The sequence below is a fragment of the Onychostoma macrolepis genome, chromosome 07 (genome assembly GCF_012432095.1).
Source record: "Onychostoma macrolepis isolate SWU-2019 chromosome 07, ASM1243209v1, whole genome shotgun sequence".
NCBI lineage: Eukaryota > Metazoa > Chordata > Actinopteri > Cypriniformes > Cyprinidae > Onychostoma > Onychostoma macrolepis.
The window spans coordinates 15,720,481-15,738,853 of NC_081161.1; the positions used below are offsets into that span (position 1 = coordinate 15,720,481).

General features: G+C 36.7%; 1 protein-coding gene across 1 annotated transcript in view; it reads left to right on the top strand.

Moving 5' to 3' along the window:
- Nucleotides 1-18,373, top strand: part of LOC131543371 (NACHT and WD repeat domain-containing protein 2) — a 69,500-nt gene that overhangs the window by 26,070 nt on the left and 25,057 nt on the right. Inside the window, exon 4 of the mRNA XM_058780638.1 lies at nucleotides 10,299-10,415. Within this exon, the coding sequence (XP_058636621.1) occupies nucleotides 10,299-10,415 (117 nt within the window). The remainder of the gene's footprint in view (nucleotides 1-10,298; nucleotides 10,416-18,373) is intronic.

Sequence of the window (18,373 nt, forward strand, 5' to 3'; positions counted from 1 at the left end):
CGATTTTTGAAAATACAGTAAGTCTCTGTATGTGGGCTCTGATGTCACAGAAAATTCCCATGATGCAAATGGTATTACAGTTATTTACTGTAAAGAGAATTTGCAGTATTATACTGGGTGATATACAGTAAATAACTGCAGAAATTACAGAAATGTCTAACAGTGTATGTAAAATGATTTAAATTTTTTAATTGACAGTATTGGCTTAAAGTGATGGTTTAATTAGAATGTTCCGTCTCACTTTATTTTAAGGTCCAATTCTTGCTATTAACAAACCATTAAGTATGACTTTTGCCTCAATAAAATACTAATTTTATGCTTATTAGTAGTTAGTAAGGTAGTTGTTAAGTTTAGGTATTGGGTAGGATTATGGATGTAAAATATGGTCGTGCAGAATATGTCCTTTATAAGTACTAATAAACAGCCAATATGTTAATAATAGGCATGCTAATAAGCAACTAGTTAATAGTCAGAATTGGTCCCTATACTAAAGTGTCACCGAATGATCCAGCTTCTCAATCAGAACATCTCCAGCTTTAAAAGAAATATGTTTAAATGAAATGGCCAGTCACATGCTTCAAGGTCACAGACTTTTGACAGATTTTATTTCTCATAGATTTAGAGGGCTGATTAACTTATGAAGTATTATTTGATTTACACAGCATTTAGTCTGGGGCATGTTGTTACACCACATGGTGTAGCATAGTATGGAGAGTCACAATGGAACCTTCCATTCAACGGCCTATTATAGACGTTTCGGGAAAATCTAAAGACTAACTAACAAATTTATGTAAAATATACAGATAATAATGTATGGCTAACAATTGCTATAACTAAATAATAGACTCTAATGTATTCATTTATTTTTTAGTGCAATGTCCTCATCTCAAAAATCCAGTTACCAAGCCAGTGGACAAAACTAAGTTTTAGTCCTTTTTTTAACTAGAAACAAAACTACTGCTGGACTTCTGACTCAAATTGTGATTGTGACCAGCCTCTTCTACATCTTTTGTTCTGTTATAGGCCTTTATCACACTTCCGCGTTCGAAAAGCGGAAGATTCAAATAGTAGCGTAAAAGAACTTCCACTGTAGCCTCTATCAATGACTGTGCCCATAGCATGGCATTGTTGTGGATTATTTATGTAGAATTCAGCACATATACGTCTTCTAAAGACACCAATCTCAGTTTACAACAATTAATTGAGTATTATGAAACGATGGAATATGTTGTCACGATATCCCAATGCATATTTCATGACTTAAACAGGAGCGTGCGAGGCATACTGTATGTGTATAGGCAATTCTTCACAGTCTGATCACCTTATTTCATTACAGAACAGCGAGAAAACTATACAAACAATATATCACATTAATAAGCATTAGAATTAGCCAAAGCTTAAAACATTATGACTAAAGACTGTATAGAAGGATTAAATTAAAGGTTTAGAGCAAACTTGTATTAAACATAATGCTCACATTTTTGATGCAATCCTCTATAATCGCATCAAATTGAAGTTGTTCAAATAAAGAAATATTTTCAGCCCATAGACGATAATTAAAAATAAGTTTGATCATCTTGAGTTATTCTCCGTGATTGCGTGCAACGATTGAATATAATTTACTGTGAACAAGAACTGGAGGTTAATCACAATAAATATAATGCAAAAATAAACAATATAATATTAAAAATAAAATTAAAATTATATAAGTCTGAGTATTCCTCTGGCAGTAACTTGAGCTGTGTGCTCTTCAGTAATCTGACAGTCGCGTCGCTCAGATAGGCTAATGTTACACATTAAAATGAAGGATGACATGATACATGGTATGGAATCGGTATAAATACGCAGTTTTAACATTGTCGTTTATTTCGTCAATGTTCAACTGAACTAAATTAGTTTAATTTTCTTCACAAAACTGGCATCTGTCCATTGACAATAAAGCAGGCGGAAATTTCTTTACGCTACTAATCGGAGCCGGATGTGACGACACGCGGACTGTGATAAAGGCCTATTGTGATCAAATGAATGTCCTTCAGCGCTTTCCTGTGGAACAAATGGATTTTGTGACATCCAGAAAAGGTGCGTTAACACAGAAAAGTGTACCGGTGGAGGGAAAAGGATATTAGCAGTTTGTGCCTGACTTAATTGCCTTGCTTAAGGTCATAAAGGTGGTAGAGTGGGATTATGACCTATGTAACCATCATTTGGTGGCTCATTCGCACTCCTCAGCAGGCTATGAATCCAACCCCAACCCCTACAGTCACCCTGGGAATTCATGGCCTGTTGTGTAAGAGCTCCATGCTGGCGAGAGCACATTGGATCTGTCAGCACTCATTGGAGCTTCAGCAGATGAGAAGGTGAGAAAAAGGGATGGAAAACAGCCGAAAGGTAAACAGAAAGAGACAGAGAGAGATGAAAAGATAGAAAGACTGAAATACAAACGCTCATTCCTCATGGGGTTTGGAGGTTACGCCTTGCTGTTGGTGCGTTGATCCATGGGCTTGTGTGGAATTGAGGTGGCTTCTACATTTTCAGCTGGAGCGCATCGATTTAGCCATTTGCAGAAAAAAACGGCCATTTTCATTCCAGGCATAGACATGACTGATGTAAAGGTTTTATGGTTTTAACATTTGGCTGCTCTCTCCTCACGTGTCTCTCTCTCTCTCTCTCTCTAAATTGAAAAGGCGAGCAGGCTAGGCAGCTGGTTGCCATAGCAGTAGTCTAATTGCAGAGGCACTCAAGAGCAGTGCATTGTGGGTAGTTTGTGAGATGAGATGAAGGCATGGAGATTGGTGACTGCTCTGAGGGGTTGAGGAACATGGTTCTCTCTGCAGGGTGGGTGAGCTAACAGCCTCTTAAATCAGGGGACTTCTGACAGGCCTTTTTATTCCTTGCTTTCTTACGGTTTTCATCTCCTGGTGTGCCTCTGTTTCGCTTCTACTTTTGCTCTTGTAGATGCTTGTGTTGTCTTATTCTCTTATTCTCTTCTTGTTTTCGATAATCGAACGGTGTAAGCGTAAAATATAGCATTCGACCAATGTATACGTTGGAGAATCATATTTCTCTTCTAATTGGCCCTTAATGGGGGCAATAAGTTGACTCATTTGTCTTCTCTTGAAGTGATACATTCATGTAGAGGCAGGAGCCAGAAGGATGATAAATCATAACTCGTCTCAGGAGAATCTGCGGGCCTTTTCATCGGGGTGAAACTGGCAACTGCATTGTAAATGATGTTTGTATCCTCCGCTCAACCGTTTTGGATCTCATCATGAAATCTGCTCATAACTTCTAACCATTTGACTCTTGTGCTGTTTACCATTTAGATGATCGTTTTCTATTTAGCAGAAATAGTGATCGCTGCAGGCAGCCAAAACAAGCTGAATCTTAGATTACGGTTTCTGTTTACTGATATAGTATAGCTGTTTGTAGATATGTGTAATTATATATAGGTTGTTATACTAGTTAAGAATAAAGTGCAACATTTTTGTTTTGTGAAATATATCATACCCCATGTACATCTAAAATACACTATGGGATGTCGATCATACTTTATTTTAAGGTCCTGTTCTCACTATTAATAAACCATTAACTATGACTTTTGCCTCAAAAAATCATAATTTGTTGCTTATTAATGCTTAGTAAGGTCATTGTTAAGTTTAGGTATTGGGTAGGATTAAGGATGTAGAATATGATCATGCAGCATATATACTTTATAAGTGCTAATAAACAGCCAATATGTTAATAATACGCATGCTAATAAGCAACTATAGTGAGAGTTGGTCCCTATACTAAAGTGTTACTGGAATTCTTTCATAAAATTTCATATATATACTCCCTTTTGTTTAGGACTTCCCTGCTTCCTCGGGAATTTTGAAATTTCAAGTTTGAGAAAGAAGTCACAGCTGGTCCATGGCTTGCTTGTATTGCATAATTCAGTCTGATAATTATTTTAAATATACAGTATTCACTCATATGTATACACACAATATGAACAGATGTCAATGAATGTAAAAAAAAATCTGCCATAGAAGCCTAAATGGTCCCGATATATGTGCTTCTCTATATGAATAATCATGTCACCATCAAGTAATTGACAGCATGTCACCCAGATACTTTCATTACAAAACAAGACTGTTCCTCACAACAGATTTATTTTTTATTTCTTCAGTCGCATACAAAGATTTGCCTCTGTTCTTTAATTCAGGGGTGATCTGTGGGCTGTTTTTTAGGATAGTTTTCTACATGATTTCATTCTCTTTCGTTCCATCTTCAAGGCATCGTCTGAAAGTTCTCGGAATAATCATGAAAACCGAAGAGAAAAGAGAAGAAGCGCGAGACGTTGTCCTTTGAAGACAGATTATAGATGCAGTAAAGCTTGAAAGTATTAAAACCTGTCAACAACAGTGCTTGAGTTATTTTGTCTATGATTTTTTTTGGTGAAATTTTCCATTGATTTAGTTTATGGCTATACTTTGATGTCACCTCAAATGTCTTCAGGGCAAGTTTTGAATTTAAATGTAGAACTTTTCCAGCACTGACATTGACCAGTTTGACACACTTTCATCCTTTATCACAAGCCATTTGGGATTTATGAAGCATTATGTTTGCAAATCCTCAGTTTGAGCTGTGTAATTATGTAAATACAGTCATATTTGCCTCATGTTATGAAATTTTATGGCCAGAGCCCTCAGTAGCTGAGTAAACCTCATCATCATTTCTATGGTTGCACTATTAGTGGAAAATGACAGCATTTCAGTCTCTTTTACTCCACGTCGGGGTGCAATATACTGCATTTAACGATACTCGCTGCATATTCTTTGAAAAACGCGATTGTGTAGCCCTGTGTGGTTTGAATGTGGGCTGTAATACATTAAAGAAAGCTAGGAAACAGAATTCAGTGTTTGTAATAGTTCTTTGCTCATGATACCAGTTAAATTGAGCTGTTTTCATAGTTCATAACAATGTGATTAGGTTGTCATTTACAAATATGGGGATCATTAAAGTAGATGACAGCTGTCGTAATTTAAGGAATCAGTAGCAGACGCTGTGTTCATAAAATCTTGTGTTAGCATACAGGGAATACGCTAAGCCATTAATTTCCCTCATATGGTGGACTCTGCTAACTCATCCACTTATTACAAATTTGATGGCATTGTGGCTTGAGTTCCCCAAAATACTATAGCTTTGCTGAACATCACAGCTTTTTAACTGTCTGTCAGCTCCTTGATTAATCTTCTCAGGTTTGTTTTTATGAAAAGCATCAGATGCATGCTAATTGTCTCCTTGTGTCCCTCTCTCAGTTGTTCAGTGGAATCTAAGGAGGGTGTGTTTGTCATCTGTGTTGTCGTGTCCAGATGTTTGGGCTTCTTAACCGTCTATATACCTTGTTATCAGTCTTTCCCAGGGGCTCTGCTGTCACACTCTAATTGCTTGGTTAGTTAATAGTTCAGATCCATCAAGCTCAATGTGTGTAAGTGTTTGTGCACGAGTGTCAGCGCGTGCGTGTGAAAGCATGACTGATTGTACTCACTCTGTTTAAGTGAAAACTGCTCTCCCACCACTTGCTCCACTGCCAGCAGCCAAAACGCAGTCCAGCCAATAAGAAAACTTCTTGCCAGTCTTTGTTGTGATCAGCCAATCACAAAGAATAATCAAACGTGACTATCACACTTGAAGCCTGTTAGCTGTCATTTCTAGATTAAAAAGGCCTGTCCTGTTCTTACTCCTGATGACAATGTAGAAGGTCAATGAGTGTGTTATATGCATGATCTTACATTGAGTGCGTAATAAACCAACAACATGTAAAGTCATGTAAACATGGTTTAAGCAAAACCTGATGTTTGCCCTTTATCCTGATTTCACTCTTTATGAAAACATCTGTAATGGCTTTCTGGCGGCTTACTCGTGTCTAGGTGCACGTGTCTATTTGCATTTTGACATCAAGACCAGTATATACCCCAATTTTATTTTGCATCATGAGGATTGATGGATGGATGGATGGATGGATGGATGGATTGATTGATTGATTTTTTAATAGATCAGCAATAGTGTATATGTAAAACCTGTCAAAACCTGTTAATCAGAATGTGAAAAGTAATACACTGGTAACACCTTCCGTTAAGGCTCAATTTGTTAATCCATTAGCTATTATAAACAATTAACAGTGTTTTTAATAATTTAGATTCATGTTAATATTTACATGTACTGATTTGTTATTATGAATTATTATGAATAAACATTATTATGATATCAGCAATAGTGTATATGTAAAACCTGTCAAAACCTGTTAATCAGAATGTGAAAATTAAGTCCTTGTTTTTGCTGTTTGCTGGTTTTATTTAAACTTTTGCTGTTGTCATTTTTGTTGTGTTGTGATGTTAAGAGCTCATCTTTTTACATTTGTTGATCGTCACCATTCTTGAAGTTTGTGTGTCAATTATCGAGATATTGAGATCTGTGTTAAACCATTTAAATCTATATCCCATATATCTTTGCTTAGTAAAATAATTGTTTCTACAGAAGAAACAATTCTGTTACTAATTGAGAAAGTTGCTGAACAAGAAATCTGTAGCTGCCTTCACAAATGTATTGGCCAATGAGGAATATACAAATTTAAATTGACACAAAACAGTGGAGTTATTTTATCTGAATTGTTTTACAGTGCAGTAGTAAATGCTGTTTGCTAATGCTAATGCTATGCTATGCTATGCTAAATGCTAATGTTGTACATTAGGCCATGAACTAATAATGTAAAAAAAAAAAAAAAGGTCTTTATTGTAAAGTTTTACCAATACTTTTTTTTCACCCCCTTACAGCCGATTTGGCATGGATTTTCCTTTTCAGCATTGTAACATATAGATAAAAAGCTGAACATTTTTCATATGAAGTATTTCTCTCTTCTTAGAAGTTTGATTAGCATAGAGAGGTTTAGTGTAGAGCTCACATTATGTAGGCAGTCTCTTGTGCTTTATATGCTCTTGGATGGAAGCCATGATTGTATTTGTTAAGTCTGGGAGGATGGCAGGACTCACAGTGGCTTGGTTTTTGCCAGCTGAGCAAAATAAATGTGTTTGGGGTCCTAAAGAGCCACCACAATGTGAATGACATCAGAATTTTATTGGACTTGCTTGAGATTGCAAGAAAGAGAAAGACGTGACCAGCATAGACACATTAAATCAACATCGAATTAAACTAATCACACTCATACTCACACACTGAACAGATGTGATCAGCACACACACACACACAGAAACACATACTTGATAACGGAGCCCCAGTCCTTCAGCATACACATGCTCATATGCGTGCAGCAGAGAGAGATTCCCCCTGCAGCGTGTTTGTCGTTTGAATTATCTGCACCAGTGACACTGATTCTGACAAATGTGTCCAGGGATATTCCTGTGTCCTGCCATACTGGTGCTGAGGAAATGTCCTGTCTCTCTTCATTAAGTCCATTACTACACACACACACAAAGACACAAGCAATTTCACTCCCTCAGTCTCTTGTTCCGCCGTCATTTTGCCACCAATGCAGGTGAACCATTTTTGGTTTGTGGGTGCAAGAGTGTGTATATGTGTAAATGCATCTGTCTGTGTTTTTTAAGCAGATAGAAACACCAAGTATATTATTTAAAAATGACGCATAGCATCAGTTCAGGCAGGCCAGGTCAGTCAAGCTCGCATCAGCTGATGACCAGCTGATCCGTGTTTACCTATAGGAATTAAGCACATAGCAGTCTGCGTTCTATTTAAGTTGCCTTTTCAGCAACACTTCAGCTGCTCATATAGTTCCGCACTGTGCTCATTACTGCTCTCCATCCCCAGCTCCTCCACCATCTGACAGCTCCTTACTTGATCACTTAAGCTCCATCCATTAAGCAAATCTGGAATTGTATTATTTTTCTTCTTGACGTGATTGCTCCTCATTTTAGATATAGTCTCTTGTATAATGAAGTACAGTTGTTGTATTATAAATCAGTGTTTTATTATGCAATGATCTGTTTTAGCCCATGTTAAAAATAATTCTGCTGAAGCTGTTCTATAACGCCACAGGGGGAAATAGTGTCGCTGCACTCCCTGCTCTATCCAGGCAAGGAGAGTTTTTGCCCAGAAATGAATCATACTGACAATCTTAATTTTTGCTATTTGCTAATAAATCCTTTGGTGAAAGTGGTTCTGAGTAAACAAATTAAAATAAGGCTTGAGACAAATCAATTATGTGATCAGTGATCTCAGGGGTGGTCAGGGTCAGTCCTGGAGAGCCACAGTCCTGCAGAGTTTTGTTCCAGCCTTGATAAAGAGGCACCTGCCTGTAGCTTTATGCTGCGTTCACGCCATGTCGTAATTACCGTAATTCTGAGATGACAACATGTGACGTTCAACTCGGTGCTGTTCACGTCCCTGGGCTGGGGATTATCCGTTTCTATAGCGACAGTCAACAAAATGAACCTGTGACTGCGTAAAAATGTTACTGGCAGCTGTAAAACACATAACATTACATTTGTATGCTACTGCTAAATATTGCAGAACACAGAAAAGGTAAAAAATAATTACAAACCATTTGTTTGTTGCTATTATTAATGACAGCGATAAATATTGCTAACCTAAACAAACAACAAAAAAATAATAACAGTATGAATGAACACTTACATAATATGTTTTTAAATTATAGTACATTATAATATCTACATATGTATGTATTTTCCCCTTTTTTAGAGCAGTAATAGCTTTCTTTGAAAGCTCCGCCATTTTTCTCTGGTTCCGCGTGAGGTGCAGCTGTCACGTGGTACAAGCCGTAGCTCTCTGAAAACTCCCAGACAGTTCACAAGTTGTAATTACGAGTTCTACAAGGACATCAACGCTTTTTACAAGTTGGTATCTTGTAATTACGGTTATTACGATATGGCATGAACGCACCTTTAGACCTTGATTAGCTTGTTCATGTGTGTTTGATTAGGGTTAGAGTGAAACTCTGCAGGACCTTGGCTCTCAGTGATCTTTTATGTGGAATATAATATGTGATATATTGTATGCACATTTAAGCTCTTTTTTTATTGTATTGTACTGCTGTACTTTTATGTTGTATTGCCCAGGGAGTGCAGAAAGCAAATTAGCTTTATAGCAAACTCTGGCACAACAGCTGTGTTGTGCATGGTCCCTGTTGAGTAAACGAAATAAACTTAACTAACCTAAACTCTTTTAGGTTTTCTGATTTAATATATTTTAAATTGTAATTTATTCAGGTGATGGAAAAGCTGAATTTTCAGCAGACATTACTTCAGTCTTCAGTGTCACATGATCCTTCAGAAAGCATAGCCTACTAATATGCTGATTTGGTGCTCAAAAATTGTATGTGGTTGTATGTGGAGAAATTTCAACTAATTTAATCAAAACGGTATGGCAGCTGGCATATTGTTCTTCGTAACAATCAATATACAAGACAACCATTTTGAATGGCTCTTTATGAGGTTATTATGCTGTTGCTGGACATACTGTACATATGTGCAGTCAGACTCAAACTCTTGTAGTGATTCTGAAAACACACTCAAAATTATTAGAGACTCTTAATTGTGAGCAATAAGCAGTTTAATGTGTCCCAGCGTGAGTGCAGCATTTAGCTGACTGCAGGAACACATTCTCAGCATTGCTCTTCTTGTTACATTCCTCTCTTCCTTTCTCTCATTCTCTCAGTCTCTCTCTGTCTCTTCCCTCATCCCTCTCCCTGTGGTTCCTTTTAAAGTGCTAATGTGTGCTGAAAGAGTGTGGAAATTCATACTCTCCCAGGCATTCATTACTCCCTAGACCTTCCTTACTTAGTAATAAAAAAGAATTAGGCTTTAGTTAAGGGTGTTGATATATAGGTCTTATAAAATTTTATTCTTCAAGTGCCTCTATGAATCCTGTGGCAGTTCTTTTTTCATTGTAAGAAAAAAGTAACCAGAACATTCCACTAAACTCTCGGTGCCAATTCGCAGGGAGCATGCCGGCATGTTACGCTTTGGGCATCCCGAGTTCGAGTTCCGGTTCATGGACTTTTCCCGATCCCATCCCACTTTGCTTACTGTCAACTTACTTTCCTATCAAAATAAAGGCATAAAACAGCAAAAATAAATCTTTAAAAAAGAAAGAAAGAAAGAAAAAGAAAGAACTTTCCACTAAATCTCTCCTTTGAGTTGAATAAGGAATGTATTAAAAGAAAATGTATTCAAATCTTATAAGTTGCAACTGGAAGTTGTTTGCATCAGTGTGTCTGTATATTTCAGTGGTGTGTTAAATATTTGTGTATGTGTGTTTTCCAGGTGGTGGACCTGTACTGGGGAATTGATCCAGAGGAGTGGGACAGTCCAGAGCTGCAGAGACTACGGATGAAATTACTGGAAGAATGTCTGAAGACTTCAGCCGGTCCATGCTTTGTTGTGGGTATATATGACATTTCATCAAATCATTAACAAGCAACTCTGTTGTAGATCCCAAATATATATAGAGAGAGATTGGTAGTAATTAGTGGTCAACAAATATATCTCCATAATCAAAATATTGGCCTATATTTGGCAGTTTTTAATGATCTGCATTAACTGAAACATTTTTGTTTTGTTTGGCCAGAGTCAGAAGCAGGATTTTTATTTTCCTATAGAATTTAGGGTTGTTTTTACTAATGTGTTTGACCATTTCTTTATCCGTCTTTATTACGGAATCAAGTAGTATCTAAAGTTTAAAAAATAATAATTATATATATATATATATATATATATATATATATATATATATTATAGATTAATTAAAATATCAAGATTCATTTTCAAATTACGTAAAATTATTTTATTAAATATTTTGTAAAATAAATCAATTTAATTGCAGTAAATTAATGCATTATGCTTGTGTTGCTTACTCACATATATGTGACCCTGGGTCACAAAACCAGTCTTAAGTCGCTGGGGTATATTTGTAGCAATAGCCAAAAATACATTGTGAGGGTCAATGGGTGTTCATTGACCCTTCAGGGTGTTCCATGAAGATATTTTGTAAATTTCTTACCGTAAATATATCAAAACTTAATTTTTGATTAGTAATATGCATTGCTAAGAACTTAATTTGGGCAACTTTAAAAGCGATTTTCTCCATATTTTGATTTTTTTGAACCCTCAGATTCCAGATTTTTAAATACGTAGTTGTATATCGGCCAAATATTGTCCGATCCTAACAAACCATGCATCAATGGAAAGCAATTATGAAAAATTTACACTTATGAATGGTTTTGTGGTCCAGGATGACATATCAGCTTTATATCAACCACCCTGCTCTCTAAGATATTGGCCAACAAAAAAAATCATTTTTGATTGACTACTAGTAGTATTCAGTATAGATTGATAAATAGATAAAGGCAGCCTCTCTGTCTATTGTTTTACTTTTGCAGTGTAAAGAAAATAAATAAGTATAAAAATATCAGTGACATCATCACTGCCAGATTTTGAATGGTGGAATTTCTATTCAAATATAAGTGTTATGTGTTTGTAAATGATGGTGAGCAATTATTGAATAGTTGCATAACTCTCTCAAAACCTTATGGTCACACTTTATTTTAAGGTCCAATTCTGACTATTAAGAAACTATTAACTATGAATTTTGCCTCAATAAACTACTAATTTGCTGCTTATTATTAGTTAGTAAGGTGGTTGTTAAATTGAGGTATTGGGTAGAATTAGGGATGTAGAATACGGTCATGCAGAATATGTGCTTTATAAGCACCAACTAACAGCCAATATGTTATTAATAGGCATGCTAATAAGCAACTAGTTAATAGTGAGAACTGGTCTCTATACTAAAGTCTTATGAATACTATACTACCATTTGGGATCAGTCATTTTTTAAAAGAATTAAAAGAAAAATGAATACTTTTATTCAGCAAGGATGTGTTAAATTGATAAAAAGTTATGGTAAAGACATATTGTTGGAAAAGATATCTATTCTATTTTGAATATGCTGTTCTTTTTAACTTTTTATTCATCAAACAATCCTGAAAAAAAGTATCACAGGTTCCAAAAAAATTAAAAAGCAACACAACTGTTTCCAACATTGATAATAAATCAGAATGAAGGATCAAGTTACTGCAATGGCTGCTGAAAATTCAACTTAGGATCAAAGGAATAATTTATATTTTAAAGTATAATAAAATAGAAAATTGCTGTTTTAAATTGTAATAATATTTCACAATATTACAGTTTTTTCCTCTATTTTTGATCAAATAAATGCAAAAGATACTTCTTTAAAGAACATTAATCTTGCTGATCCCAAACTTTTGAACGGCATATATACTGTATATCTCACACATCAGAAGTATATAACTGCAGCACACCACATGACAAACAGTGTCATGAGAGGAGTCTGATGAGAAATCTGAAAGGAGCAGTAAAGCAGAGTTGGGCTGGTGCCATGTTCTTGTTTGTGGGTTGAGTTGGGTATGATGTCTCTCCAGTCAGTGATAGCAGGCTGACAGAGACACCGTGTAACACCCATATGGGAGCGAAGCACTTGAGTTCACTCACAGGATGGAGCTCATTGTGCCTCTGTGGCTTGCTCACTCACACATACATAACAAAATGACTTTCACATCTCAGCATGACATGAGCAAGGGTCTGGTTTGATGGCTGATGTTGCAGGAGATGAGAACTGATTCTGAACCCTCAGCACACACACGCACACACACACACACACACACATTTGAGAGCACCAGGTGGGTTAACAGATCAGTGAATTTATAAGGAATATATATTCACACATCACATGATCGCACACTCATTTGTGTGTGTGTGTGTGTGCTGAGGGTTCAGAATCAGTTCTCAGGTGTGGAGGGAGATTGATTTTAAATTATTAAAATGTAAATGAGCAATCTGGGCAGGAGGATTGGGATCTAATTGGAGTCAGAGAGCAATGTTTGAGGTGAGGCAGTGTGTGAGTGCGTGTGTGTGTGTGTGTGGGTGTGTGTGTGGAGAAGTTAAGTGTGAGGTGAAGTGGTGTGTGAGAGCCATTGAACAGAAAACACTTCTAGTTCTTACACTTACATTAGTTATGCTCACTAAGGTCCTGTTCCACCTGGTATTAACATGCATTTCAAATGTGTGACCACTTGCATTTGGAAAGGCCCATTGTCTATTGTCATTAGTATAGCAATGTATGAAACTCTATGTGTCTGATGCATGTTATATACAGTTTCATACATTGTATGAGACAGAGCTCAGAATTCACTTTAAAACCAAGCAGCTTTCTGTTGGTCAACGTGGTGAACTTGACAATTTTTTACGCTCATGCGAAATTCCAGATTGTGTAGAATCTTACTGAAATGAACAACGATTAATGTGAACACCTTTATTTTAAACACTCTACAAAACTGTGGGAAGGGAATCAAATAAAAAGGATAAGGAGAGCAGGTGCAATTTACACTGCAAAGGCCCATCCACACCAAGACAAATCTTTGGTGCAATAAATATTTTCCATAATTAGGGCTGTCAAAATGAACACGTTAATCGTGCGATTATTTTTTTTGTTTTTTTTTGTTGTTTTTTTTTTCAAAAATATATAATGCAAATAACGTAGCATCTTCATTTCAGGGCATCCTTTGGTTAGCGTTACAGTAGACTTTATGAACACACTATCACGCACAATAAGATGCAAAAGAGAACTTAGTTTGGTACTGTACTGGCTCACTGTCTGTGAAGCAACTCTCTGTGAACACATGCATTTGACATGTGCGCATAGAAAGCTGCTTCAGACAGAGTTTATACATAAAATGCTCAAATGCTGTTAAAATGCAGTTTTTGGCGAGTGACCTCATAAACGCAAACTTAAATGAGTTAAAATGTCCTAAATGATCATAAAGAGTCTGGAGAAAATCAGATGTGTGTCAGATCTGCGTAATGTGCATCAGGTTTTAAAATCACAGGACTGCTTGCTGCAGTCTGTCAGTGATGTAAATCAAAGAACAAAAGTGTGCGGGGGGGGAAATACTCGCTGCTCTTTGCTGATTAACTTTTGAAGCTTGAGTAAAGATTAATCTATATTTAATGTATAGGTTCACTTATTTATTTTTAAGTGACTTATCATTTATTTATATAAAATTTAAAAGTTCACTTAAATTAAAAGTTATTTTTCAAAGCATATTAAATGTTAAAAGTAATGGCTTTCAATTATTCTGTAATGTTGACAGGCTATAATTATGGGATAAAGGGGAAAATGCATTTAAGAGACATCATTAGCAGTACTGGTATCAGTGATAGTGGTCTTCATTAGGCTGCTTAGTATAGAATAATTGGCTGTTAATACATCTGTTCAGACTGATACAGATGTTTTCATGTCATCAATGTGATTTCAGAGTTATGTTCTAATTTCTTTTTCATGGCATTGTGAAAAAAAGTGACCAACCACTGTTTCATAAAACCGACTCACAAACAGCGTATTTTGCTAAGCAACAGTGAATAGCAGATGAAGAATCTAGAACCGTCTCTGTCTTGACGCTGTACCTTTTTACTTGTTTGTTGTTTTATATTACACCACAGTGAACACAAAAACCTGAACGGCTGTTTGAAAACATGCAAATACTGTTTGACTTGCTTACTTCTCTGGGACAATCGAACGTCAGAAACAGAAAGTTGCATACTATTTCTGTATTTCTGCTTTTTTTTTTAAAGCTCTACCTACTGTCAGAAAGTGAATTTGCATTTTACTTTGTTGTTTTTTTTTCGCATGCAACTAAATTTTAGTGGCCAACATTTGTGTTAGTGTTAGACTGTGTATGTTTTGCTTTCTCACAACACATCCCATAAAGATCATATTTTGGGTGAGTGTGTGGCAAATAGGTGGCGTTTCACTACTATTGGTGGCATATTCACAATGGATATTGTATATTACATGTGTGATATGATTACGTGTCTTTTTGCCTGCCTGTATATGTGGTTTCAGGGCCTCAGACAAGTACCCATACCCCTCTGGCATCGTGGTAGTGAGTTTTACATGAATGGCAAATCACATTTTTAATCTAGTTTGCTTACATTCTTTGGATTTCTTTCAGTCTGCTTTATTTCCCAAACCAAACTTTTTCATTTAAGTCCTGACTCTCTTTTGCCCTTGAACCAATCTTTAATTGTCTTCTCAACCATCTCTTCTCTCTCGCTCTCATCCTTCGAGAGGTTTCTATCTTCATCTCTCTCTTCCACTTCACACCTCCCTCTGTCTCCCACCTTCACCTCTACATTCAGTGCTCTAGTGTCCATTTCACCTCTTCTTTCACTCTGATTTGTGTGTCTATTCTTTCACTTAATCCTCCTCTCTGTCCTCGTCCTCTCACCCTCATTTCTCTCTCATTCCCTCACTCTCTCATTCTCTTTCTCTCTTAGTAAATGTTATGAAGTGTATGACCTCCATCCATGTAGGGCACAGACTACTTTCACCCTATTAGCCTTTCTCTTTCCTGCATTAGCATTAGCTGCCAGGTTGTGCTTCGGTATACAAAGCCCTCCTTTTTGGCATGTAAAATGAAAAGAGTATGTTTTTCTTCTTGTTAAAAATAGTGTTCATGTGAGCTTTTGGTCAGGCTTCTTGTCAAAGATAATGCATGTAATAATACAATAACTGTTTTAAAAAAGCTTCCCCCTGTCTGTAATAAGTTGGACATGTTCTGTTTGTTATCTCTGTTTGTTATGCCTGTTGCAGGAAAGTTCATTTAATATATTTGTAATATGTTTTATGTCAAGACATTAGTTATACATTATTGATTAAAAGTTTGAGGTCTGTAAGATTTTAAGAAGTCTATGTTCATCAAAGTTTCATTTATTTGATCAAAAATAGAGTAAAATACAGTTATATTGTGAAATATTCTACCTGGTCTCATGGCATTTACATACCTGGGTGCACTTTTTAGCGTGACATGAAATACGTACCAATAAGTGCAGTTTCCAAAATAAATGAACACTTTCACACAAATTTAAAGAGTTGCAATTAATAAAGCGTAATTTTTGCACAATTACTTGAAGAATATCATGTTATGACTTCAAAACAATATTAATATGCTGGGAGATTTGAAAACTGATGCTTTGAACGTTAGCATCGCACACATCCAGCTTCATATCTATGGGTTTTCATAGATGATAAGTTTGTTCGGTAGCTCACGGAGTACGGAGACGGATTTAGGAGACGAGAAGCACCGGTTCAAATCCCGTGTAACTACGGTTCAACAAAGCAGTTAAAATCTGCGTAAAAAAAGTTCAAATGGCACAGTTGCATCAGCTAATACGTTTTTATATCAGTTTTGCATTTCTTAACACTATCGGGTAGGTTTAGGGCTGGATTTGGAAGCAACGTAATAAAAAAACAGCAATATGTACCAATATCTATGTAATAAAAACGTGCCAGGGTTCAAATAGTGAACCTGTGTTTTAGCGCCACTCAGTGGACATTTCTATTTGAAACTGCAGCGAAACGTGCAGCAAGGTACGTAAAATGGTGTTGCACAAAAAGTGCGCAGAGGTACGTATTTTTATGAGACTGTTTTGTTTTTAATATATTTTAAAGTATAATTTACTCCTGTAATGAAAAAGCTGAATTTTCAACAGCCATTCAGATCATTGTAATATGCTGTGGTGCTTAATATTTTTGTGGAAATGGTGCTGCATTTTTTTCTGGATTCTTTTAAGAGAACAGCATTAATTTGAAACAGAAATCAACCTAACAATGTAAAAGTCTTGGCTGTCACTATTGATCAACTTAATGCATCCTTGCTAGATACAAGTATTAATTTCTTTCAAAAATTGAATGTTAGTGTTTAATTTACCTTCATACAGACCTAAAGGCTTGTGGTGTTCACAAATTTCTAATTTGGAGACCAAGTCATTTCTAATGTTATTTTGATTGTATGTCTTGTCAATTTCTCTCTTTTTAAAGTTTTTGCCAATCAACCTACAAATAGCTTCTTACATCTGTAACTGCTTACGTTGGAATAGGAGAAAGTATGTTACACTGAAAAATTGCACACTTCACCTTTAAGTAGACCAGGAAAGATCAAGGCCACTTTTCTCGGTGGTCTAGTTAAAATTAGCTAAACTCATCTCCTTTGCCAGAGAGACATATGGGTAAGTCTTCCTGACTTGTGCACTTTCAGTAGTTAGTGAGAAGTTTCCTAGAAACTGTGCTGGCTTTTCCCAAAGAGCACTTCATTATCTCATAAGAGAAAGAATGGAGGTCAGTTTTGTAGAGAGAGAGAAAAAAAACAGTATTCCCCCTTAAAACCCTTTGGACAGCCCAAAGCAGACTTGAGTTCAAAGACCAATCCCTTTGGACCTCATGGTTTGGAGTGCATGTACAAGCAAGCCCTGACACACTTGGAGCTCTGTGAGCGTTTGATCTATATGTGGGATTTCCTCCGTGAAGTTCAGTGATGTGCTATATTGTGTCATTGCATGAAGATACGTGTATTTGGGTCTATTTTAGAGTCAAAATGAGGCTTTGATCAGAGCACGACAGAGAGAGTGCGAGTGAGCGGGTTTGCGTCTGACAGTTCTGGGTTGCATGTGCTGGTGTGTCTCTAGAGAAGGTCTCTAGGCAGATTGGAATTGTTTAATCTAAGTGTGACAGGCAGAGATGGCTAGAAACGTAAAAGAGAGAGACAGATTGAGAGAAACACTTCAGCAGGGCTGCTGAAACTGGTAGCATATAAACGGAAATTAGATGGTCACACTTTATATTAGGTGGCCTTAACTACTATGTACTTACTTACTTAATTAATCATTTAATACAATGCACTTATTGTGTACATACATGTTTTTACATTGTACTTATATTTTTAAAAATACCTATATGTAATTACATCTGTAATTAATTTCTGTAATTACACCCATCCCTTACACCTTAACCCACAGTACTGCATGCTGAGGCCTCTCACTCTCTCGGAACCAGTAATCCACTGATGGTACATCCGATGGTTCCCCGGACCAGGGGAACAGGGGTGGCTGGTAGCCGAGCACACACTGGAACGGAGTCATTCCGGTAGAGGGTTGGCACAGGGAATTCTGGGCGTATTCGGCCCAGCCAATGAACTGGTTCCAAGAGTCCTGGTGGCCGTGGTAGAAGGTTCGTAGGAATCGCCCAATTTCTTGAATCTTCCTTTCGGTCTGCCCGTTCATTTGGGGATGATATCCCGATGACAGGCTGATGGTCACACCTAGGAGATTAAAGTAGTATTTGCATACCCTTGATACAAATTGGGGTCCTCGATCTGAAACAATATCCTCTGGAATGCCATAGTATCGGAAGATGTGGTTAAACATCATTTCTGCAGTTTCCATTGCCGTGGGAAGACCTTTGAGGGGGAGCAGACGACAAGACTTAG